Source organism: Lynx canadensis, chromosome B2 (assembly GCF_007474595.2).
Source record: "Lynx canadensis isolate LIC74 chromosome B2, mLynCan4.pri.v2, whole genome shotgun sequence".
Lineage (NCBI taxonomy): Eukaryota > Metazoa > Chordata > Mammalia > Carnivora > Felidae > Lynx > Lynx canadensis.
Window position 1 is genome coordinate 37704644 of NC_044307.1, and position 25382 is coordinate 37730025.

Here is a 25382-nt window from a genome sequence, read left to right on the forward strand (position 1 = left end):
AATGGTATCATTTCCACCTCACTTTTAGATAGCGAAACCAGGTGTTTTTAAATATACTGCAAATTGTAGTGTCTAAGATAAATGTTATCTCTCTGGATAAAATGTTGGCATTTTTTTCCTTTGAAAATTTCTTTAATCTTTTCAGTTGTCAAGTATGCTTCTTTGAGGACTGTGAAATGCAAAGAGGGATAACACTTCCTCTAAACACCACAGATTTCCTCAGTAGGAAACAATTTCCTCAAGTGGGAGAAAATGGGCAAATCTGGGATGTGTCTGAGTTTTCCCTTATGCAACATTTGTTTGAGATAAATGTTTCATTTACTTTGCTTGGTGTCACGGCTAACAGCATCTTCCGGCAGGACCACAAATCTACATTATTTAATTATTTAAGATCAGCGATTAAAGTTTTACAACTTTTTCCTTTGCAATTCATCCAAATTTCCCAGCGCTGACCTCTGATAAATTCTTTCCTAATTTAAACCCAAATTCCTTTCCCTGTCCTTTAAGCTGTTTTTTGATTGTGTATTTGAATTGATATAGGTGAAAGTCGGTGATAAGGAATGCGATATCATGGATACATTTAAACTTTATATTACTACAAAGTTACCAAACCCTGCCTTCACCCCTGAGATCAATGCTAAAACATCAGTCATTGATTTTACTGTCACCATGAAAGGCCTTGAAAATCAGTTACTAAGGAGAGTGATTTTAACTGAGAAACAGGTAATAATTGCTCAAGGTAGAGAACTACTTCTCATAAATTATAATAAAAGCTTAAAATGTATTCTGAAATTGTTAAGTATATGAGAAAGAAAAAATTAAGCAAACTGTATTTACCTTTGTTAACATAAATATTTGTTTAGCTGTCTCAAGTCTTTCCAAGAAATCATGTACCGAATTCGCCTGTCTTCCAACCCCAAACATGCGTGTGTGCGCGTACACACACATACACACGTGCGCGCGTGCACACACACACACACACCCTCACACTGCTCTTTCTGTTTCTGTCTTTCAACCTTGGGGTATGTTGGCTTCATGTCTATAGTCCCCTGGATGGGTGATCTTTGGTGTACCGGAAAAATTCAATAAAATAGTGATCCTGGAGAAAAAGAAATTGCTCTGAATGAGTATATTGCCACTGTAGAAGTTTCAACTACTACAGTCTGGCACTCTAATGATACAGAGAACCTAACTTTCATTTTAATTGAATAAAATTTGCATGAAAGCAGAGAAATTAAGTGTGATTGAGGGTTCCAATAAAACAAAGAACAACTTAAAACTTGAAGACTTTAAGAGACTGATACAAGATTAAACTAATTTTTAAGATAAATCTCAGGAAACATTTAATGTTATGCATAAAATATGCTTGCATAAAATGTAATTATATGTATTTGCATATAGAAAATATATTTGCATAAAGTCTGAGAAAGATTATATTTGCTTACATAGAATTAACTTGAGTATTGAGGGTTCAAGGAAAGGGCAAGTTTAGCAATAATAAGACCGGAGAGGCTTAAAATGGGAGGGTGAGAAAAAGATTGGCAGCAGCAGACTTGGCAAGGAAAAGGGAAAGACAAGAAATAGGAACAGGAGCCACGGACACAGGAAAGACACTGGAAGAGGGAAAGAGAAATGATACTCACACCAGAGAAATAGAGACTCGGGGGCGCCTGGGTGGCGTCCGACTTCGGCTCAGGTCATGATCTCACGGTCCATGAGTTCGAGTCCCGCGTCGGGCTCTGTGCTAACAGCTCAGAGCCTGGAGCCTGCTTTGGATTCTGTGTCTCCCTCTCTCTTTGCTCCTCCCTGCTCATACTCTGTCTGTCTCTGTCTCTCTCTCTCTCTCTGTCTCTCATGAGCGCATGTGCCCACGTGCTCAAAAATAAATAAACATTAAAAAATTAAAAAAAAAAAAAAAGAAATAGAGAGACTCAGTAAAAGGAGAAGTGAAACCCTACCTGATTAACAGAGATGGTTACCTTGGGGCCGGCCCTCCCAGTCTGGTGGAGGGAAGGGGGCACAGTCCCACCTTCCATTCTCGGTAGCTGTTGGGTCTTCCAACAAAGAGCCTGGGGTTTCTGCAGTCCAGAAAGGGAGTCATGGCACTTCCACAGCCAGGCAGAGAGAGCATGGGCCTCATTGCCTCCTCACCTCTTAGGGCCACATGGTGCCTTCCTTCATGGTTTAACTGGTGCTGTTTATCTGTTCTGAGATGATTCCTCACTGGTCTGGTGTCCCATGCAGGCTGCACGAATTTCTGTAAGGCAGGCCACTCCCTGTTTAAAGTAGGCTACACTCTGTCCCCAGAGGGCCCCACACCTGATCTTCTAGGCTTCAGCTTACCCTTCAAGGGATACATTAAAGTGCTTACTTCAATCTTGCTGGAAACACACACACACACACACACACACACACACACACACACACACACTTACTCTGCAGGAAGACATCCTGACCGTGATGTTTAACGCTCTTAGCTATATTGCTCTTACACCCTCATTTTATGGAGGGACAGAGACCACAGAGAATAGGGTCTTAACCCATAAAAGCACATGGACTTTCCACCCTGCCAGCCCTCCTAGATAAGCTTTACAGGTCATGCTGTAAAAACCCACAAGTGTCCACTGTCCCGTGATGCTTGCTTTTCCAACGTGATTTCATTTTGTCCACAGACTCCTATACTGCCACCCAGAGGTGACCATTGTAATGGAAACAATGCATTAGGCATTCCCATGCAAATGCAGCCATGACCTTCATTGCCACCCCATCAGTAGTAAAATGACAATAATACAACCTGTGTTGGAGTTGGAGGACAAGGGTATCAGACCTGTCTTTGCCAGTAACTAACCGTGAGAATGATAATGGGATGTTATTTGGAGTTAATATTTCTGAGTCCTCAGTTTCCCCAGATATAAAACAAAGTTGTTGAACGAAATTTAGCACACTTCAATTTCACACATATTTATCATGCCAGGTCCTTTCTCTGCAAAACCTCAGGGCAAGGGCTCTAAGGAATACAAAGGTGAAGCAGATCAGCTCCTGCCCTCTAGACGCACAGGATCTCATTAGAGGGACCTAATCTACACACAGATTGTGACGCAAACCATGGCCCGTGTAAAGACAAACCTGGTGCGGTGCCTTCTGATGGACAAATTGGTTTAAGAAGACTTTCTGAAAGTGGTAGAATTTCTGAAGTGGTTTTTCAAGAAATTTTCTCAAATATGTACCTTAAAAGCACTTTCTTTTAACATAATTCTAAGTACAGTGCATGATTCTATTTAAGGTCAGGAAAGAAAAGTGCTATAAAAAATGCTACGGAGGCAATTTCAATTCACTTTACGTTGAGCAAGAGTATTAAATCCATGTTAAATTTCCTGAGTTTGAAAATTGCACTATGCTTGTGCAAGAGGATATCCTGGTTCTTAGGATGTTTGCTAAAGTTTTCTTAGGGGTAAAGGATCATGACATCAGCAAATGTTTCACCAATAATAATAATGATGGTAAGTACTATATATATGTATATTATACATATATAATATATGTATATTGTATATATATATATTATATATATATAGAGAGAGAGAGAGAGAGAGAGAGAGGGAGAATGGGAGAGTATGATGAAGCAAAATGTTATCTGGTGAATCTAGGCAAAGCATATGTGAGAGTTTATTATATCAGTGTTGTAACTTTTCTGAAAATTTGAATTTTTTTCCAAATATAACTTGAAAAATACATTATTTTTGTAGAAAAAAAATATGCCTTCCAAACACCCAGTTTGGCCCCTCTGGTAGAAAGAGATGTCAAACAATGGAAAATGGATTTGTATTGGCAACTGGCTGTGTCAAACCAAACAAACTGCCTGGTGTTCCCATAGGCAGATCCCAAAGCAAGAGCTCACATTCAGCTTGGGTGGCCTCTTGGTTTCTTAATATTATGTCTCTGCTTCTACCACTTCTGCTTGCCAATAAAGTTAGCATTTCACACAGAGACTGTGTGGGAACAGGGCCAAGAAAATGGGACACTCTAATTTAAATAAACTTAGATCCAGGAAGAGAGAGGGGATAATCAGACAAAATTATTTTAGCAGGGGCATCGCATGCATGCTATGGAAGCTTAATGCTAGTGGTCATCATTTTTTTTTAATTAAAAAAATTTTATTTATATTTGAGAGATAGAGACAGAGTGTGAATGGGACAGGGGCAGAGAGAGAAGGAGACAGAATCTGAAGCAGGCTCCAGGCTCTGAGCTGTCAGCACAGAGCCCGATGCAGGGCTCGAACCCATGGAATGCAAGATTATGACCTGAGTGGAAGTCAGAGGCTCAATCGACTGAGCCGCCCAGGCGCCCCTAGTGGGCATAATGTTTTTAAGTGTCCAGAGATACAAAAGTACAGATGGATAGATTTGACTAGTGATGGTAATTTCTTCTGTCATTCCAGAGGCACTTTGGTTTAAACTTTTAAAAATTGACCAGAAGCACTAGTAAATGGGATCTGCCACCATGGCTGGTGTTCACAGTTTTGCTATTGTTTCGTGTCTCTTGATAACAGGAATTAGAGTCTGAGAGGGTTAAACTTTTGGAGGATGTGACTTTCAACAAGCGGAAGATGAAGGAACTGGAAGACAACCTTCTCTACAAATTAAGCGCCACAAAAGGTACTGATTTATTAACAAGTCACCAAACAGTGGGTTCTGAACAAGGATTTCTGGAGCCCTCTTTTCAGGACCCTCGTGATTGTAGATGTTAGGAAACAGTTGAGTTACCAAGGCAAACACAAGTGAGGCAATTTCCATCTAGACATTTGAAGAGGGACCTCAGAGAATCTGATTTTTGAATTAGCAAACAGAGTCTGAGCATTTGAGAATAACACAGTTTTCTTGATATAATTGCTCTCTCCTGAGAAACATAAGGGCTCCCAATAGAGCTAGGTAACTCATAATAGGCTAATTTGCTTGCCCAAAGGAAACTAATGTGCTCAATCTGATTTTTTTTTTTTTTAAGATCGACTCTTTCATTTGGCATTGAAATGCAGTTACCACAGCGGGTTATGAGGTGTGTAATCTGTGTCAGAGGCACTTGGGCACCCAAGGCCCACACTCACTCTCAAGTTGCCTTGACCATCTACTTAGAAGTCAGGGATGGGTTCTCCCCGGGGCAGTCTGATTTGGGGATGTAGTCTCTCTCAATAAATAAAAATATCCTATCCCAAGACAATAAAGTCAGCAAACACCATATTGTTCTGCAGTAGGTAAGTTACAGTAGCCTAAATCCTGCTATTGATTACAGCCTCATAATGAGTGCTTCCCAGCAGCACTTTAATCCTTGGAGATAAACAAAAATCTTAACCTCCAGAAGTACGTGATATATCATTCCTGCAGCGGTCTCCAGCACTACCTTTACAGGGACCTCATGGAAAAGACCTTCTATCTGCCTTGATTGCACTGCTTGTGTTCGTGAACTTCTCTGTCCTCTGGTCCAGTGACTTCTCCCAGCCATGTGGCTACCCCTGGGCGTTCTAATATCAGCAGGGAGAGTGGAGGGCTCTTGCCCGGCTCCAGCCGAGTGTGTGCTGGATCAAGGTGTCATCCCTGCGAGGTTGATTGCAATTTGGACTTTCATGGTAGACCCAGAATGCCCATCGGAGTAACTCACACCTTCCTGAAGCATTCACCTGCCATCCAGAGGTCTAGGGTCAGGCCAGAGCACGCTATTTGCAGATATCGTGACCTTTTAGCTCAGCATGTCCCAAGTATCTTTCCGTATCTTAAAGTTGGATTTATTGTCACAGAGACATGGGTGTTTCTATTAAAAATGATCATGAAAGGTGAAACTAAAAATAAAATGAGGATTTTTGTTCCTGGCGGGACACTTCCACTATCCCCCAGTTTCCTCTTGTTGGAGACATGGAGGGACCAGTGTTCTCAGCGGCAAGGACTGATCTACTAAAGCTGGACTAAAGAGGGTACCATTCCACTGCAAGCTGGCGTGGAACATGGGATGGGCTCCCACCATAACTCAAACTGGGTGGACGAGCTCATGACACTTTGAGGGGGACCATGGAGGTGATAATGGAGGGGAAAGCTGTGTCACATAAGGCACGGCTGAAACCGCTGGGGGTACATGGAGCCTGATTTTGGTCTTCAGACACTCGCAGGCCAGTCATGGGGGCTGCCTTGTGAATCACCTTTTGCGGGTGTTCAGGCAGCATGGGGGACAACCCGTCCCCAGGAATGTTTAGACGGATTTAGGCATCAGAGGACAGTTGGGCTGGAAGCCTTTTGGTGTGTTAACATCTGCCCTTCTCCCTTGCGGGCTTTGAAGACGGAGACTTGGAAACGGACAGGGCGATTTCGGAAGTGACGCATCTCCTTTGTGGCTTCCCCCATCTTGCCTTCTACCTTCCCTGTTTGGCTTTTAGGTTCCTTGGTAGACGACGAATCTCTCATCGGTGTCCTCCGAACCACCAAGCAGACAGCATCTGAAGTAAGTGAAAAGCTGCACGTGGCCGCAGAAACGGAGATCAAAATTAACACGGCTCAGGAGGAGTTCCGGCCTGCAGCCACCCGTGGGAGCATCCTCTACTTTCTCATCACAGAGATGAGCATGGTCAACATCATGTACCAGACCTCGCTGGCCCAGTTCTTGAAGTTATTTGACCAGTCCATGGCCAGGTGGGGAGTAACTTAAAATTCCCTCCCTTCCCCCACGCAGGGTCACTTAAAATTTCTGTTTGTGTTCCTACTGTCTTCGGAGTGGCTTTTTACTTCTTTGACTTTTCAAATGCATTGCAGATCTGAGAAGTCTCCACTACCTCAAAAGAGGATTACGAATATCATTGAGTATCTGACGTACGAGGTTTTTACATACTCTGTCAGAGGCCTGTACGAAAACCACAAATTCCTCTTTGTACTCCTGATGACCTTGAAGATCGATCTTCAGAGAGGAACAGTGAAGCACAGAGAGTTTCAGGCTCTCATTAAAGGTGAAGGGCTTGGAGTATGGATGCGGTATGTAGAGGAGACTGCTTCTGCTACGCTCTTTGATGTGCTGTAGACCCATTTTTATAGCACAGTGGGGATATTACGTTCCCGTGAAAGCGAAGTTCTTTATTGATTGACACCTCTTTTGTCTTTTCTGATTTCCATTCATTTTGCTCTGGTTACTCAAGATGATTTATTTCAGGTGTGTGTGAACTCTGTGATTTTTGTTGTTGTTGTTGTTGTTGTTGTTGTTGTTTGTTATATAATTACCTTAAGTTTGATCCTTGCTGCTCATGATTAGGAAACCCGAATGCCAAAGGGAAGAAAAAGTAAGGCAGGTGTTGAATGTTCTATTGCAAGAGACCAATTACTTGAGCAAGGGATATAGTGATTTCTAAGATTGTGAAAAAGGCACACTTGCACTTCATATTGGAAGTTAGTCCTATTTGTCGCCTATCTCCATGTTAAAAGTATCATTAAGAAGATAAAAGAATGCTATTTTCATTCAATTCAGTTAAACAAGTGTTTATTGAGCATATCCTATGCAAATCCACCATGCTAGTGTTGGGATAGAAGGATAAACCAGACATTGCTTCAAAAGAAATAACAGTCTCATAAGGGGAATATAGATAATTAATTTTTTTTTTTTTTTTGCCAAACAAGGCAGAATAACCTAAATGTTAGAAGAAAGCTAAGGGACACCTGAGTGGCTCAATCAGTTAAGTATCTGACTCTTGACTTCGGCTCGGGTCATGATCTCATGGTACCTGAGTTTGGGCCCCACCTCAGGCTGTGTGCTGATAGAGCAGAGCCTGCTTGGGATTCTGTCTCCCTCTCTCTCTGCTCCTCCACTGCTTGCTCTCTCTCTCTCTCTCTCTCAAAATAAATAAAAATAAACTCTGAAAAAAAGAGAGAGCTAAAAACAAAGTGTTAGGTCTAAAAGAAAGGAGAGACATATGGTTGGTGAGGTCAGTAAGAACTCTTTGGAAAATATACTGTTGCAGATTAAGCCATGAATTTTTCAGATTAGTTGATACATGGGAAAAAATGTACCATTCTATTTCTTATGGTTTTTTTCTCTTTGTATAAAGTTTAATAAATCATTTTCTGTCTGCCCTTCTCCCCACAAAAAGAAGAAAGTGGCATTTAAAAAGGACTCTGAAGGATAGGTAGAAGCGAAAGATCCATTCCACGCTGAAACAGAACAGCACAAGAAAAGGAATGAATGAGTGGGGCGTGTAAATGGTGAGCCTTGAGTGCTAGAGGAAGGATTTTCTTGATCTGGTGAGAAACAAGGAGTTGTGTAAGGTGGTGATGTGGTCCCTCAGGAACCTCTTATCATCTTTTAAGAAGATGACTCCAGTAGACATGTATGGGGTTAGAGAAAAGAGGTTCAAGGAGTTTATTATACTCTTCCCAGCCACAGGTACTACATGGTCAGCCCAGGGTAAAGACAATGGGAATATAATGTTTGTTTGTTTGTTTGTTTGTTTGTTCAGAGACAGAGTGTGAGTGGGGAAGGGATAGAGAGAGAAGGAGACACAGAATCTGAAACAGGCTCCAGGCTCTGAGCTGTCAGCACAGAGCCCGACGCGGGGCTAGAACTCACGAACTGCGAGATCATGACCTGAGCGGAAGTAGGATGCTTAACCAACTGAGCCACCCAGGCACCCCAAGACAATGGGAATATAAAGGCAGAAGCACACATGAGAGATCGTGGAAGTAAAATGGCAATGGGCCAGATGTAAGAGCCAAGAGAGGGGTCAGAAATGAGTCTAAGATTTCTGGTCTATGTAAAGATTTGCTCTGGTTGATTGAAAGAGGGGTTAGTTTGAGAGGTGTCAGAGTGGAAGAGTAATGAATGTGATTTGGGGACCTAGTTTCTTTCAGAATAGGCCAGGTTTTGTGGACATAAAAACAATCCCAAACCCAAACTTTCCGTGGCTTGACACAACAAAGATATATTCTCATTTGTTTTCTTTCCAACATGCCTGTCATGGTCACCCAGGAATTGCTTCTATAATTACTATGGCAGAGGAGCGGGATAAGACAAATTGTGTGCTGGCTTTTAAAAGTTAATCCACAAGTGACACATGTCACTGAAAGGCTCATCTTTCATTAGCCAAAGCGAGACACACAGCCGCAACTAACTTCAAAGAGAGCAGGGATGTGCCCTTCCCCTGTGTGCGTGGAGGAAGGGGAAGCTGAGTGTTTTTGCACAGCTCTGGTGACTACACACACGTGTTGAATTTGCAATATCCAGCAGACAGTTAGAAAGGATAGGCCAGACAGTTTAGAAGAAGTCAGAAAGTTGTTAAGATAGGCATAGAAATACCAGCCAAAGCCATGGGAACGAAAGTGATCGTGTAGGAAAAACAAAACAAAACAAAACAAAACAAAACAAAACAAAACAAAACAAAACAAAACAAAACACGTCGACTATTTCTAAATTCATACTACGAGGTGGTAGGATGCGACACGCTTCTATCCTCAACATCCTATTTGTAACAAACAGGCGGTAAATGATTACTTCTTATTACTCCATCATGTTCTTTCCCTACTTTAGTTAATTTCTTCCTCAGAGTCAGGGTAGATGATGGTTGTAGAAACTTTGCAAACAATTTCGCAGACTCTCTGAAATTTCTTCCTTGAATTTTTATTTCCTATAGTTCAAAGGAAGCTGAAATATGTCACTGGGTTCGTATTTTTCTCAGGTCTAATGCACCTGGAGAAGCTGATGTCTTAAAGTGTAGGTATAAGGCAGCGTGGTACAGTAAGGTGGGGGCTGGACCAAGAAGCAGAGAAATGAGCCGGGCTTTGCCACTGACCAGCTATGTGAGCTCAAAGACCATCACCCACTACCTCCATGTGCAAGAGGCTGAGGGGCCCCGAGGGGAAGTGATAAGTACCACCCAGGAGAGGTGGGGCAGGTGGTACAGAGGGTCCAGGCATACAGGTTTGAGGTCTCTGGGACGTTTAAATAAAGTGAACCTAAATTCACCAAACCTAGAAGCTTCTTCTGACTCATTTCAGTCACCTTGAAGCTCTCTCACTTGGATTTGGGGCCACATCCTCAATGTCTGGGACACTGGGCCATGGGGAGGAGGGACATTGAAGCATGTAGGAATCCAGGCAGCAGCAGGAGCAAAATGGGCCCCAAATGTAGGAAGGCCTTCTAACTGTGGAATACAAGTGAGAAGGGAGGTGTACTTTGGATCTTTCCTTGTTGGTGAGCTGGCTTTCCTTCCCCAATCCCATCTGTCAACATGGCCCCTGAGAAGGAGACAGATAGGATTTAGACAGAAGAAGGAAACCTGGCATGTTGGGCCATAATGGGTTGTGGGAAGGATGAAGGAATCAGAGGTAGAAGGAAGTCAGGTGCCAAGATCCTTACCTCTTCCCAGGCTCCTGAGGCAGAACCTTGGGTGGGTACAGAAGGGTGCTCGAGAAACATCTAGACAGGAGACGCCCCTGCATTCTGCCCAGAGCCACATCCCACTTCACAGGTGCATGGCAGCATTGGTGGAGGGGAGTGGCTAGATGGATGCGCCTGATGTTTGGCAAGCAGGAGCCTGGGCACGGATGGGCATGGACTCTTGAGAGGGCTGGTGTGCAGCAAAGACCTGGGGTTCAGGCCAAGAAGCTGCAGGGCAGGTGAGCTTTGTAACTGGACACAAAGGACCAGTCTCTGTGGATAGCAGCCCAATGTCCCCATAGGTCAGTCAGGATTTGTCATAGCTCAGAGGATGCACTGTAGGGACCTCAGCCTGTGACAGAGATGGAGGGCAGCATGCGGATCTGAGGGACCCTCCCCATCAAGATACAATCCCAACCCACCAGTCTCTCCCCTCACCCACCCAGCCAAACCAGAGCTATGAAGGAGACTGGATCTTTCGCAGAAAGGGTGTAAATCAGAGGAGACTGAAAGACACAGTGAGGAGGGGATTTGTGAGGAGGGTTAGAGTGGTGACTAAAAAATTTAAAAAGGCTGAACATCTGGGCTGTGGTGAGAGCACATCTATGACCCCATTTCATAAAACTGGAGAGTCAGGGAGAGCCTGATTGCACAGGGCCAGGAGAGCCGGTGAGAAGAGTTCGGATTTAATTTAGTTGGCTAATAGGGAGCCTTCGAATGTTTTACGAGCAGGAAAGTAGCATGAGCAGAGCAGTGCTTTAAAAAGATTAATTTGGATTGTATGACAGTTTGGTTGACAGAAGTACAATCAGCTCAGCAGTAAAAGAGTTTTTTTTTTTTTTAAGACAAAATTGGTTTATTATAAAGTTTGTATCACTTTTGAGCTATCTTACATTTTAACCAAATTATTTTCATAAAAATGATATATGATTTTGTTTTCAATATTCTTTACAGAGTTAACAAATAGAGCCCTTAGATCTTATATATATGTATGTATATATATATATATATATATGTATGTATATATATATATATATAAATATAATTTTTAACTCCATACTTAAGAGGGAAAGAAGACTTATTTATTGTAGCAGAAATATTTGACTCCCCAGGGATGACTGTCCCTTTGTGTCAATTCCTACTTGGTTTCTGCAGTATTTGAGAGGTGCCTTTGACTTTCTTCTTCAACTGAGAATGTCAGAGTACTTTGAAAAATGAAATAGATGCCAGGGACAATCCTTTGTTACAGAGTAATTGATATAACTATTTTCCCCGCCTGGTTATTTTAGAAAGGTCCCTTCTTTCTTTTGTCATAAACCACGGACACAAAGACACCTTAGGGAGTCTCTGCTCTTGTCTTCCAGGTTGGATTGGACCCGAGCCTTCCAAGCCTTCCAAAACAGAGAATTAATGTTTCTATGTTAACAATTAATGTTGCTCTTACTATGGGCCAAGACTCTTCTAAGCTTTCTACATACATTAATTTACTTAATCTTCACAGCAACCAATCTGGTGGATTCTATATCATTACACCCGTTTGACAGAAGAGGGGATCGGAGAGAAATTGAGTTCTTTGTCTCTGTGTTTATGCAGCTAGCAAGTGGCACAGAGAGCCAGGATATCTTGGGGAGCAGGATGGGCTGTGATTGTTGTGGGTTAGGGGAGGTACGCCAAGATGTTTGAAAAGACTCGTTGTGGCCTAAATGTCTTCTCCTGATGTCTTTGAAAACTTTTTTTTGGAAAGAACCAAGAAGAAAATGTGTTGGTCTCTAAGATAGAGAAGCAGAGTCCCTTGAGTCTGCAGGTGATGCTCTCTAACAGTTGCTTCTCCTGCAGTAAACTCAGTACTAGCAGAAATGGTGCTAGAGGACGGCTTTCTCTTTCCCCGGGTGGCAGAGGAAGGTTTACCCGTTCTAATGGCGTTTTGGAGCTCAGAGCTGCTGACCCAGAGGGGGGCAAAGGGATTTATAGGAGCAGAATACTTCAGCTCATTCATCTTCTCAGGAAGGTGCTAGTGGGAGAGCAGATGCCCCCCCCCCACTGTCCCCTCTACCCCCTCTTTTGCCCAGAGGTCATAGGGGAAGTGGAAGGCATTTGATGAGTTCTTCTGAAGGATAATAGGATTTAAAAGTTCAGAATCACTGTTTTGCATACATCCGAATTAAACAGCATAGCTGGCGTTATTATGATAAAATGTTACTAGAGACATGCAGTTGAAGACTTTTTTTGAAATTGTAAATATAATTATGTGTCTTGGTGGAAGATTGTCACATTGAGGATGCTCTTTTGATTTGTGATTGGCTTCAAAACAGGATCCAATGGTGTAATTCATTCTCTCCACCAGACTGCTAAAAAGCAGGGGTCTTGTGTGGTTTTCTCTGCTTTATCCCCAGCGCCTGGCATATACTGATACATAAAGGATGTTCAGCAAATATTTGTTGCATAAATGAATGAATAAATGATCTGAACATGAGTTACTCCTTTAAAAACCCACAGAAGTCTTACATCCCTCCTGCCCTCCATCTATCCATCTTTTTGACCTGGTAAAAAAATAACATTGAGTATCAAACTTCTGGAGGAGTGAGGACTAAGAGTGACTTTTGAAACCACACATGAAAAGATCAAGCTAGGGGCGCCTTGGTGACTCAGTCGGTTTGAGTGTCCGACTTCGGCTCAGGTCATGATCTCGCGGTCTGTGAGTTCGAGCCCCGCGTCGGGCTCTGTGCTGACAGCTCAGAGCCTGGAGCCTGCTTTGGATTCTGTGCCTCCCTCTCTCTCTGCCCCTCCCCCACTCATGCTCTGTCTCTCTCTCTGTCAAAAAGAAATAAACATTTAAAAAAATTTAAAAAAAAAGATCAAGCTAGTCAAAGTTGTAAATGTCATTAAATTGATTGTTAAAAAAAAAAACAAACAAACCACGATAAAACCCCCAACAACTGCAACCACCTGAGAAAAATTCTGTGCAGGGAGAAATGACAAGAAGTTGCCATCTGTGTTTTGTAAGATGGTTTAAATCAGAAAAGAAAACACTAAGACATGGAGGAAATGTACTCCAAAAAGATAGCCACATTTTCTGTCTTGATTATTTTCCCATTTTCTCTGTAATATGGTTGTCTCGTGTCTGTTATTTGGAATATAAGTGTCTAAAAATGAAGCACAGGCTGACCTGATTTCTACGTATGCCCTTCCCCAGGGGGAGCAGCTCTGGATCTGAAAGCCTGCCCTCCCAAGCCGTTCCGCTGGATCCTTGATATGACCTGGCTGAATCTTGTGGAGCTGAGCAAACTTCCACAGTTTGCAGAGATTATGAACCAGGTAACAGAGGGCTGGATGAAAGTGCACATCTGTAAACCCAAACGTACCCGGGGCCATTTTAATTGGGGCCTCCTGGCGACAATTCCTTCACCCAAGGGGGCTATCTGCAGTAGTGTAGCATTAAAGCACCAAGCTCTCTGGGGCAGAATTTGGAGGGGGAATATCAGAGGGAGCCTTGTCACAGGGGAAGGTGACTGCCTTTTCTTCCCGTGTGATGGGCATGGGTCATTCATAAGCCTGCTTAACTCAAGTTGTTACAATCTGAACAGGTGGGTGGTCCCTTTACTGTAGACTGTTGATGTTTTTACATTTTTACTGCTGCTTCTGATTAAATAAATTGTACACATTTGAATTTGAGGCGCATTAAGAGGTATGGGACCTTTTTAAAAAAAATCATCATTTTCACGGTGAAAATATAAAGTGGTGAAGGAAATGGTGAGTATGCTGAACATGTCCTGATTCACCTGTTGCTTTGCTTTGCTTTGCTTTGCTTTAAAAAAATTTTTTTAACATTATTCATTTTTGAGAGACAGAGACCAAGTAAGTACAAATGGGAAGGGGCAGAGAGAGAGGGAGACACAGCATCCAAAGCAGGCTCCAGGCTCTAAGCTGTCAGCACAGAGCCCTATGCGGGGCTCAAACCCATGAACTGTGAGATCATGACCTGAGCCGAATTTGGATGCTTAACCGACTGAGCCACCCAGGCACCCCTCACCTGTTGCTTTTCTTATTTGAAAATATAAATTTGTTACTGTGGATTAGTTGTCGAATTCAGTTCTCACTGGAGAATAGCTGTGCAACTCAGCACAAAGATCAGTATTTATTTCTGGGGTCTGCTGGTCATAACCACCTATCACTGATGCAAGGCCTGTGGTTTCCCAATGGCAGATGCTGAAAATCATCTTTTTGGGGGGTGCTGGTGATAGACAACTGGGGTGATGGGTGGAATGCAAGTTACTAGAGACCTCATGCTGTCATCACTGATTCCCTCCCCTCTACACACACACACACACACACACACACACACACACATACACACACCCTGCCCAGCATACACTAGGTGTGTCTGTTTAGTGGCATTTCTGAAACATTACGGAGACTCTTTACCTATTCAGCCATGGCTGGGTCCACCTGTGATGGACAGTAAGTTTTGTTTTGTAGTACAGCCATACATGAGTCCCTCAAGCCCAAACAAGTAACTCTGGGAAAAAAATAAGGTGGTCTGAGCCTGGCCGGGACTGGTAAGGGAGACCTCAGAGCACCACTGGAGTAAAAAATAAATAAATAAATAAATAAATAAATAAATAAATATTGAAAATCATTCACCAATTGCGCCCTCTGCTGGCGGGTTAGGTTGACACTGGGATAGGCATTATTCGTTTGCCTCTGTTGATTAGAATTTAATTACCTGTGGTGAGGAATCTGGCAGCTACTACTGCTTAACTATAGAATAAGTACTTTGCAACAGCTATAACCATGCAAAGGAAGTATTATGGGCCCCGCTTTATAGATGAGAAAACAGATTCAAAGGGGTTAAGTACTTGCCCAAGGCCTCATAGCCACTGATGGCAAAACTGTCCTCTGACCTCATGCTCTTTCCCTGACATCATGAGTTATTTCTCTCCCAGTCACCATTGGACGGGCCAGAAATGAGGGAGCGGTCATCCTAAGGAAAGCTGCAGAAGTTCACAGGAGCTGACATCAGGTGGCCATCGATTTGGGGTCTCTGTGGCAAGAAAGGGCAGAAGGAGAAGGGGGTCAGTCTCCCAGCTGAATGGATGTCAGGAAGAGAAATAGAAGTATCTCAAACAGCATCTGCCCTGCTTTGGCGTCTCAGGCTGAACTGTTTAGCACCTGGAAGTGGTTTTGTTGATAGAGCCAGGAAAAGGGATGGGAAGTGGAGGTGAGCAGCCAGGGGCTGGAAGATATCCCATTGCCCATCATAGACGGGGCTTGCTTGGAAGCTCCATTGGGTAGAGTCAAAATTAGCAGATGCCCGCCAGGTCAGTAAGCTGGGAACGGACACCCTCTCTCTTCTCGCGCCTCCTCTCTAGCTGCAGTTGTGGAGGAGGGCTGCAGGGGGCGATGCGGGCAGCACCCAGGTACCCGTGCAGTAGGGTGGGGCGCCAAGTGTGCAGGGCAGATTCTTTGGGAGCAGTCAACTCCAAGGAGCCACTGCAACAATCTTCAGGAGAAAGGTGGCAATTGTGAAACAGTTCAGAAATCCTCCTCCTCCTTTTAGTGCCCCAGGGACAAAGTTGGAACGACTGCATTACAGAGCAATTGTTCTGCTGTTCATTTGCGTGCTGCCTGTATCCTATATGATGAATTATTTGCAGGACGTGGACTTTGGGCGGTTATTTAACCCCTCTGTGCCTCAGTGAGAAATGAGGGTAATACAGGTAACAGTCCGATCCTTGGATCTGGCACACAGTATCTGCTCTGTTAGCTTTTGCCGTTTGCTTGTAGCTCTTACCATGGCTTTTAAAACATGCTTACAAACATGGTCAAAATAATCCTGGCTGCTTGTTGCAGCGTCGGGCTCATCAATCTATAGTTTTTGTAATTAGTTTTGTCAGTACGTGGGCTTCAAGGAGTGCCTTTTAATGCCTCTGAAAATTGGCGTTTCTTGCCATGCCTCTGAAAGAACACGTATTTCAGACCAGCTCTTGGAGAGACCTCTGTTCTTAGGCTTGGGGTCTCAAGGCAGGGAATCACTAAGAAAAGAAAAGTTTAGAGTCTGTCATCTATCACTATTTTAAGTAGAGGTCAACATTTAGAGGTTTGGTTATCAGAATGGTCTATATCAGTGGTCCTCAACCAAGGGCAGCTTTGTGCCACCCCCCAGCCCTGCCACCGCCCCGAGAGCATTTGACAATGTCTGGAGACATTTTTCATTGTCATGAGTTGGGGATGAGGCTGAGTAGAGGCTAGAGATGCTGCTAACATTCTGACAGTGTGCAGGACTACTCCCCTAAAATAATCTGGCCCCAAATGTCATTAGTATTGGCAGGTTGTTTGTAAACCCCCGTCTATGTTTTTTTCCTCCCTGATCATTTAGTGTAATTGATACACTGTCTTAATTTCCATGAAAAATGTAGAAAAGCAATGGAAAAACTGAAGGGAATAGTAATATCCACATTATTTGAGTCACTGATTCTGAAAAAAAAAAAAAAAAGCAAACTGTGTAGTTATGCTTGAAAAATTATCTGCCTGTGAAGAATGACCCTCTAAAGTTACTCAGTATCCTTTCCAGCATGTTCCAATTGTATATATTTCTATGGCTTGCTAATTGGCTTATTTATTTTAGATATCTCGTAATGAGAAGGGATGGAAAAGCTGGTTTGATAAAGATGCTCCAGAGGAGGAAATTATCCCTGATGGATATAACGATTCACTGGATACCTGCCGCAAACTTTTACTTATCAGGTGAGCATATGTATTATCAGACTTAGAAGGATCACTCATCAGATTGTCAAATTACAGATGTTACCTCAGTGAGTTTACTTCACTATGTCCCAGTGGGTATTCTAAGAAATGTGTGTGCTTCCATATTGCGGTTTGGGATGGCAATTCCTTAGTTCCTTGACAAGCAAATAAAATGGTGGTGGTGGCAGGGAATGTATTAGTGATAGTGCTTTTAGCAGAAGACACATGAAAAATATGCCTTTATTATTCCCTCTGTTCATCATTTGCCACTGAGTGAATCACTTATTGTTGAATTTACTTGTTAAAAAAATAATCCTCACAAAGTTACAAGGCAATTAGTCTACAAGCTGAAATTAAATTTTATTTGAGGAAAAAAACAGGAATTGCCTATTGAAATGTATAAATGTTGTTTTGGCTATTAAAATATAATGTGAAGGAAGAAAATTCATTTCTTTCCTTTTCTTTTCTTTTCTTTTCTCCTTTCTTTTCCTTTCTTTTCCTTCTTTTCATGTTTTCTAAATATCCAGTAGCTCAAAGAAGGCTACTGGAGAAGGCTATGGGAAGGTGTGTGTGTGTGTGTGTGTGTGTGTGTGTGTGTGTGTGTGTTTGTGTGTGTGTGATTTGTGAGCAAAGCAGGAGGGTGGAGGTGGGGAGATGGGGCCACCAAAAGAGCAACAAAAAGATGTAGGATTATTTTGGAGTGGTTTTGGTTTTCCCTAATAATATACACCTGAGCTTGAATTTCTTAGAAAAACTTGTTTCCTGGATATTGTCCACTCTTTGAGAGTAATCAGAATGGTCAGCAGTGGTGACCTCGTGATGTACGGAGTATGAAAGGACTACTTTTTTTTTAAAGTTTATTTATTTTGAGAGAGAGAGAGAGCACAAGCAGGGGAGGGGCAGAGAGAGAGAGGGAGAGAGAAAATCCCAAGCAGGCTCCATGCTGTCAGCGTGGAGCCCGATGTGGGGCTTGAACACACAAACCATGAGATCGTGACCTGAGCTGAAGTCAAGAGGCAGATGCTTAACTGACTGGGCCACCCAGGCGCCCCAGGGCTACTTGTTTTTATAGGAATAGATATGTCTATCTTTTGTCCATCCTTTAAAAAGTGAATCTGTGCCAAACGAGTAGTGTAGTCTACTAGTAAATAAGAATCTGTAGAGCTTGTCTGTGATCCAAAATATCAAGTAGTAAATGATATTTCTTTGATGTGTTGCTGTGTATAGAACCGACTACAGTGCAGGCGACACAGATGGTATTAAATAAGTGCTTGCTGATCAACCTACTTTTGACAACTTTGACACTTTAATTCTCCCCTTGAACACTGCAGAGCTTCACAGTGTGCAGCGGGTTGGCCCCTATTGTCTTCGGGAGCTGGTGGAGGACACCTCCCCTTGTGTCCCTGCTGAGCCCCAGCACCTAAAGTGGGGCCTGATGCAGTGGGCACAAGATAAATATTTATCAAAGAATAGATGTGGTCCTGCCTATGAGTTTGAATAAGGAATTGCTTACCTGAAGCAGATAGCCTCAGTGACCAGGGATAATCATTGATGTGATTTAAAAAAACATAACTAATTAGGGGCACCCGGGTGGCTCAGTCAGTTGAGCATCAGACTTCTGCTTGGGTTATGATCTCATCGTTCATGAGTTCGAGCCCTGTGTTGGGCTTCCTGCTGTCAGTGCAGAGCCTGCTTCGGATCCCCTGTCCTCTCTCTCTGCCCCACCTCTGCTCACGCACGTGCTCTCTCTTGCAAAAATAAACATTAAAAATAAGCTTTAAAAAAACTAATTAAAGCTTCAGTGTAGTTGGTATGTCTTCTGAAAATGAGACATTTGGATCAACTGGCTTCTAAGGGTTCTTCTGGGTTAACAACAGACCATGTTTTTACCCGCTCTGGCCTATTTTTTCCCAGTGCCTCGCACCAAAACCACATGATTAAATTTGTATTCATTCAGGGATGGGAAACCTTCCCATCCTTCTTACACAGATCTGCAGATCTGGGAATTAGCTTTTTGTCCTTTTCTAGTTAATTACGTTTTTTAGATGCTTAGAATTAAATAGAATGAAAAATGAACACACTGAATTTTTTCTTATAACTTGTATTCATTTCTAGGTCTTGGTGCCCAGACCGTACTGTTTTTCAAGCAAGAAAGTACATTGCAGATTCTTTGGAGGACAAGTACACAGAACCAGTTATCCTAAACCTGGAGAAAACTTGGGAAGAAAGTGATACCAGGACACCTTTGATATGTTTCCTGTCCATGGGATCTGATCCCACAATTCAAATTGATGCATTGGCCAAGAAACTGAAGCTGGGTATGATCAGACATTTATTCAGTTTAGTAAAACCTCTGTATTTTTGCCTCAAACATTGCCTCTTATAATTTCATAACTGATTCTTATTATATATATTGTATATAATAATTATATAATTATATCTAATTATATCTAATATTATATATATTATAATTATATAATTATTATAATATAGTATAATAATGACATAAAAATATATATATATTTTTTTAAGTAGTAAGCAGATGTCCATACTACATGGATAGCAGACTAGGAAGAATGAACATACAGAGGCATTGCCCTGTCTGTATAAAATTACAAAAAAATCTATTTTGTCAGAAATTGAAAAACTATAACCACTATTATAACACACAGTAATTTGGGATTTATTCATTCATAGTTTCTTTCAATAACTCTTTAGTACAGGCAGCACGCTAGATTCAAGAAGCGCGGAGACGAACACAAAATAGCTGGGAAAGACAGATACATAAACACGTAATTGTGGCAACTGCTGGAACTGAGGCATAGACACGCCTGATTACAAGATCCAGAGCTACTCGGGCTGCAAGGGGTAAAGGGAAAGCATCACAGTGATGGTATTTTGAGTAGGATCTAAAAAGGAGTTGAGATTTTAGTAGGTGGGATGGTGGGAGATACAAGGTAAGTTGCTCCAGGGGGAGGAGGCAGGGCAAGGAATTAGAAACACATAAGTGGTGAGAGCAGTGACTGAGTCAGCACGACCAAAGGACAGGGACCTGTATGGGAAGATCGAGCCATCTTTTTATAGAATGGCTGTTTGTAGGAGGGCTGTTCATCTGCTCCTCATGGTCTGGAAATCTGAATATTGTTGGCATTGCCATTTGGTATCTTTCAGGTTCAGATCTCTGGAACTATCCCTTATTGGGTTAATTCATTTATGTCTTTATAAAGATTATAAAGGTGATTGATTATGCATAACCAAACCTACCCTGTGAAACAAAACTTACATTGAGTTTATTAGTAAGTTAACATAATGTGATATAAAATCAATTTAGTCTTCTCCAAGCATTCACCATGCCATGTGTCCTGCACTAAAAAATTACTGCAAACCATTAGCTTAAGGTATCATGGTCTATGGTCACTCTCTGTTTTCTCATCTTGACTTTTCTCTGTTCACTGTCACCATACCCTTCTATACTCTATATTGATCCATGTTTTAATGGTCACTTTCTTCAGTCTGAACACTGATACTCAATGTAAAGAGCTTCCAGTTGTAATGGCAACTATTCATGGTTAAGTTTTACTAACCACCTTAAAGGTAGGCTGTGTTGCTCTGGTATTTATGGCAACATGCCAGTCATCTTCATTGGTCTAAGAGTGATGCCTCTCTTGCAGCCTTGTAGCTTCCAAATCTCCCTCAGATGTATTCCTTTATGGATATTTGTCCAGTTGCTTTGTCCAGATGCCCCACTTCTCTCTGCTTATGGGTTCCTTTTTCCTGTCTTACTATGCACCAATCTCTATGTGGCAGAATTCTTGGTCTCTGGTGGCTTGTGAGCTTCACTGCTTATATGTTTAGTAAGTTCAGCATTCCCAGGGAAATTCCCCTTACTCTCTTGGCCCCAGGTCCAAATAGCAAGGGAAGAAATTCATTGGTTTTGCTTTGGTCACATGTTCCTTTCTGGGCCAATCAATGCATATTGCTCTGGTGATGGATTCATAGCAGGAAGCACATGTGTGGGGCTAGAGTGGGGGCATTTCTTAGAAGGGGATATTGTTCCTAGAAGATGGGCATGTTTCCAACTAGAATTACCATTTCAAATGACCTCAAAATAATGCTATTGTCTAGGACCAGAGTTTAAAACAGAATTAAGAAATTCAGGGTTTCTTTTGGGAGAAATTATAACCATGACATTAAATAAATTTAGCTGGAACTGTGCTATCACCTTTACTGTTATTACATGTTATCATACTACTTTGCTTGGCAATTTGGTGATTTCCATTTCTTGCCATGACTTAAGTTTTTCCAACAATTGTTCAGGCTTCTGTTGGTTGCTTTGTTAGGATACTAAAACAGAGTACATTTGATTTTGATCCTGAAACTCCATGTAAAGAGCTTCCAGTTGTAATGGCAACTATCCATGGTTAAGTATTACTAACCACCTTAAAGGTAGGCTGTTTTGCTCTGGTATTTATGGCAACTTGCCAGTCTTCCAGGACCCAATGAATTTTATACAGAACTCTTTGATGAATAAGTTTTGAGAATGCTAGAAAGTCTCATGCTATTTACTATCCCCCAAATATCTGTGAAAATGAAACTATAATATGTACAGAATAACATAGTAATCTAGTCTCAACTAGAAAGATTTTATTTGGATAACTGGATACTAGACAATCATAGGATACTCAAGGTGAATAGGCTGGAAATCTTGAAATCCAACTACCTTATTTTACAGCTGGGGAAACTAAAGTCTAGAGATTGGGCCATAAAGCTGGCTGGGGACAGACTCAATTCAGGCCTTATCTCAGGGCTTCCAAATCCCACTGCAGTGGTCTGTTCTTTCATTCCCTTTCACTGCCTTCATTGGATAAATTAACCAGTTACCAGACAGCAACTTGAGGAATGGGACCAAATCAAATACATTTTTGTAAGAAAAGAAAATCTTCTCACTATGGATATTGTCAAGTGCCTGTCAGACTCTGCAGTGAGAGATTTGGAGCAGACAAATTCTGCCCAGAAACACTGTGTGCCTGGGCAAGAGAGAAGACAGGTGTCTTTAGCATGAGAACCCTACCAGAGCCTGGATAACGGAGAAAGAGGATGGATGGGTTTGAAGATAGAATCCAAACACAAGTGAAAGAGAACAAGTAAAATACAAACCCACAAATATACTAAAGTAGGAATGAGGAAATGGGCATAAAAACACATACAGATGAAAAAATTTAAATAACAAGAGAACAGTGCATAGTTATGGTAATAAACTTAAAAATATCATTAAAATGGACAAGTTTGTAGAAAAATACAAATTTATAAAAAAAAAAAACCTGAATACACCAATAATCAAGATGAGAAAAATGAGAAGTTTTTACGTTATGACCTGAGCAGAGGCTCTGGGCTTGGTTTTTTTTAGTAAATCTTCTAAAACTTTCACATACTTTATTCCATTTCAGAACATAGGAAAAGATGATACATTTTCCTCTTTATTTTGAGGGAATAGCATTATCCTGATAGAAACAGACAAGATAGTAATAACTTCATAAAAGAAAGAAAACTACAGATTGACGCTGCCTGTCAATGTAAATGTAAAGATCTTAACTGAAATGCAAACAAAAAGAATTCATTGTGTCACTAAAAAAAATAACGTACAAAACAATAGTAATTTTCCTTGACCAAGAAGGAATGCTTGGGTGGGTATAAGAAAGATATAGTATTAAGAATTCTCATCACAACAAAAAGTAAAAGACTCTTCCTTAGGCTATCATATTATTACCTTGATAGGTGCTGAAAAGCCTTTTTATAAAAATTAAACATTTGTATTTGACTTTTAAGAAGTTGATACATATAACATTTTATTAATATGATAATGAATATGAACTTCAGACATCAACATTTTACTTACTGGTAAACAACTAGACACATTAAAGTCAAGAATAAGATAAAGATGTCTGCTATCACCACTATTATTGAGCACTATTGTGGAAGATATAGCTAATGTATTGTAAGAATCATAAATAAAAGATATAACTATTGGAAAGGAGGGACAAAAATCATCATTACTCTCAGGCAGTGTAATTGTCTAACTAGAAACACAAATGAATCAACTGAAGAACTATTAGATTTAACGGGACAGTTTGGTAAGGTGGCTGATCACAAAATAAATATATTAAAGAAATCAATGGAACAATCTTGTAAAATAAAATGTAAAAAATCCCATTCACTATAGCAATAAAAATAAAACTGGGGAATAATTTTTAAAATACCTATTAGAAGAAAACTATAAAACTTTCTTAGAGGCATAACAGTAGGATAGAATAAATGGAGAGTCAAACTACATTCCCAGTGTAAAGATTCAATATTGTAAAGATGTCAATAGTTGCTAAATTAATCTATAAATTGAAGGAAAGTCTAATTGAAATTCCAACTATATTTCTTGTTCTAATTGGATAGTAGAAAGATCTTAGATCATCTAGAACAATAAATGGACAAGAATAACCAAGAAAACTTTGAAAAGGAAAAAGAATAATGGGGAATGAGCACCACTAGATTTGTAAACCTTTATCAAATGACAATAATTTAATCAGTGTGGAAGCTCAGAGTAGATAAACAGATCAATAAAGCAAAATGAAAGGCCTCAGATTAGGCTCTAGTATCTATAATAAGCTTAGTCTATGATAAGATTCACATTTCACATCAATGGAGGAAAAATGGATTAGTCAATAGACATTGTTGGGCTAGCCGGTTAACTTTAGAAAAAAGTAACAATTTTATCTTACTTTAAACTCCAAAGTAAATTCTAGGTTAATTAAGCTATAGAAGAAAAAAAAAAAGAATGTATTGGTACTATTGGGGTAGCTAAGATTTTCTTAATCATAATATCAGAATCTAAAACCAAGGCGGATAGTTTGGAGTGATGAAGTTTTGAAACTTCTGTATGTCAAAGCGCCATTAGCACAAATGAGGATGGACATGTGGGCTGGGAACAACAGCCTTCCATTTTAGCTGGAGACACTGGCTGTCCTTTTTAATGTATATATCACAAATCTTTAAAATATTTGTGCTTTGTCTTGACGATTCTATATGTATGAATTCCTTCCAAGAACATATCAAGAGATACATATCAAAATTTATATACAAAGATGTTTAATCTAGTGCTATTTATAATATTGAAAAATTGAAAATGTCTCACATATAGAAAAGGCTAGAGGTTGAATGAACAAGAATGCATCAACATGATGGAATATTACGGTACCATTAAAAAATTTTCCAGTAATATTTAATGACAGTAAAATACTCACAATATGCTGTTAAGAAGTAGAGATTTAGAATAACATCTGTGAGTGTATGTATATATATAATACATACATACATACATACATATATATATAATTTTTAATATAGCTAGGCTTACAATCCCTTATTCAAAATCCTTGGGGCCAGATATACTTCAGAAATCAGAATAGTCCACCTTTTAGAAAGATAATATTTCATATATTATATAATATACTGCAAATAAGAGTATTAATATTCATAGAGATAGGAGTAAAGTCTATAAATAGCCTCATATCCAGTCAGGTCAAGTTTTGCCACTAAAATGATTTTCTGCAAAATTTTCAGTTTTCAGGACGTTTTGAATTTTAAAATGAGGGTAAGTGATTGTGTATGGTGCATATTAAAAAGTTTAGAATGAAAATCTAGGGAGGGATATTCATGACTTTCATTTTCTTCTCTATACCTTTCTGTATAGTGCTTTCACTATGAGCATATACTACTTAACTAGATATAAGAAGTTTTAAAAAAAAGAAAGCGAAAAAGGGAAAAAGACACAAGCCTAATTTTGGAAAGAAATGGAAAAGCAGTTGAATTCTTATTAAAGTCTCTCAAATACAAACAAACAAAAAGCCCAAACACCAAAGTGTAATTATACTTTATTATCTGCAGCAACACTTCCTACAATACCTTCTGCATCCATCTTTCTTTTGAGAATTCCTCTTATGATGTTGTGGCATCTTTCTTTACCCTTTCTAGAAATTTGGTCTTGTACTGCATCTTATCTCACTGGTCCCTGCCCTTTGGGACCTTTTCTTCTTAAGGGCAAAGCTTCGTCACTTTTCCAATGTCAATCAATCTAGTTGTTCCAGACCATTCAGAAAATTTATGAAATATTTATTGACCTATGTTAAAAATGAAGAAAGTTTGCAAGTCAATAACTTGAACTTCTGCCTTAAGACACCAGGAAAAGAAGAGTA

General features: G+C 40.7%; 1 protein-coding gene across 1 annotated transcript in view; it reads left to right on the forward strand.

Moving 5' to 3' along the window:
• The window catches only part of DNAH8 (dynein axonemal heavy chain 8), a 310125-nt gene that overhangs the window by 212342 nt on the left and 72401 nt on the right, over window positions 1-25382 (forward strand). The window contains 7 exon segments of the mRNA XM_030314553.1: window positions 541-723; window positions 4550-4655; window positions 6419-6671; window positions 6792-6982; window positions 13589-13710; window positions 17021-17139; window positions 19255-19457. Coding sequence (XP_030170413.1) covers window positions 541-723; window positions 4550-4655; window positions 6419-6671; window positions 6792-6982; window positions 13589-13710; window positions 17021-17139; window positions 19255-19457 — 1177 coding nt within the window.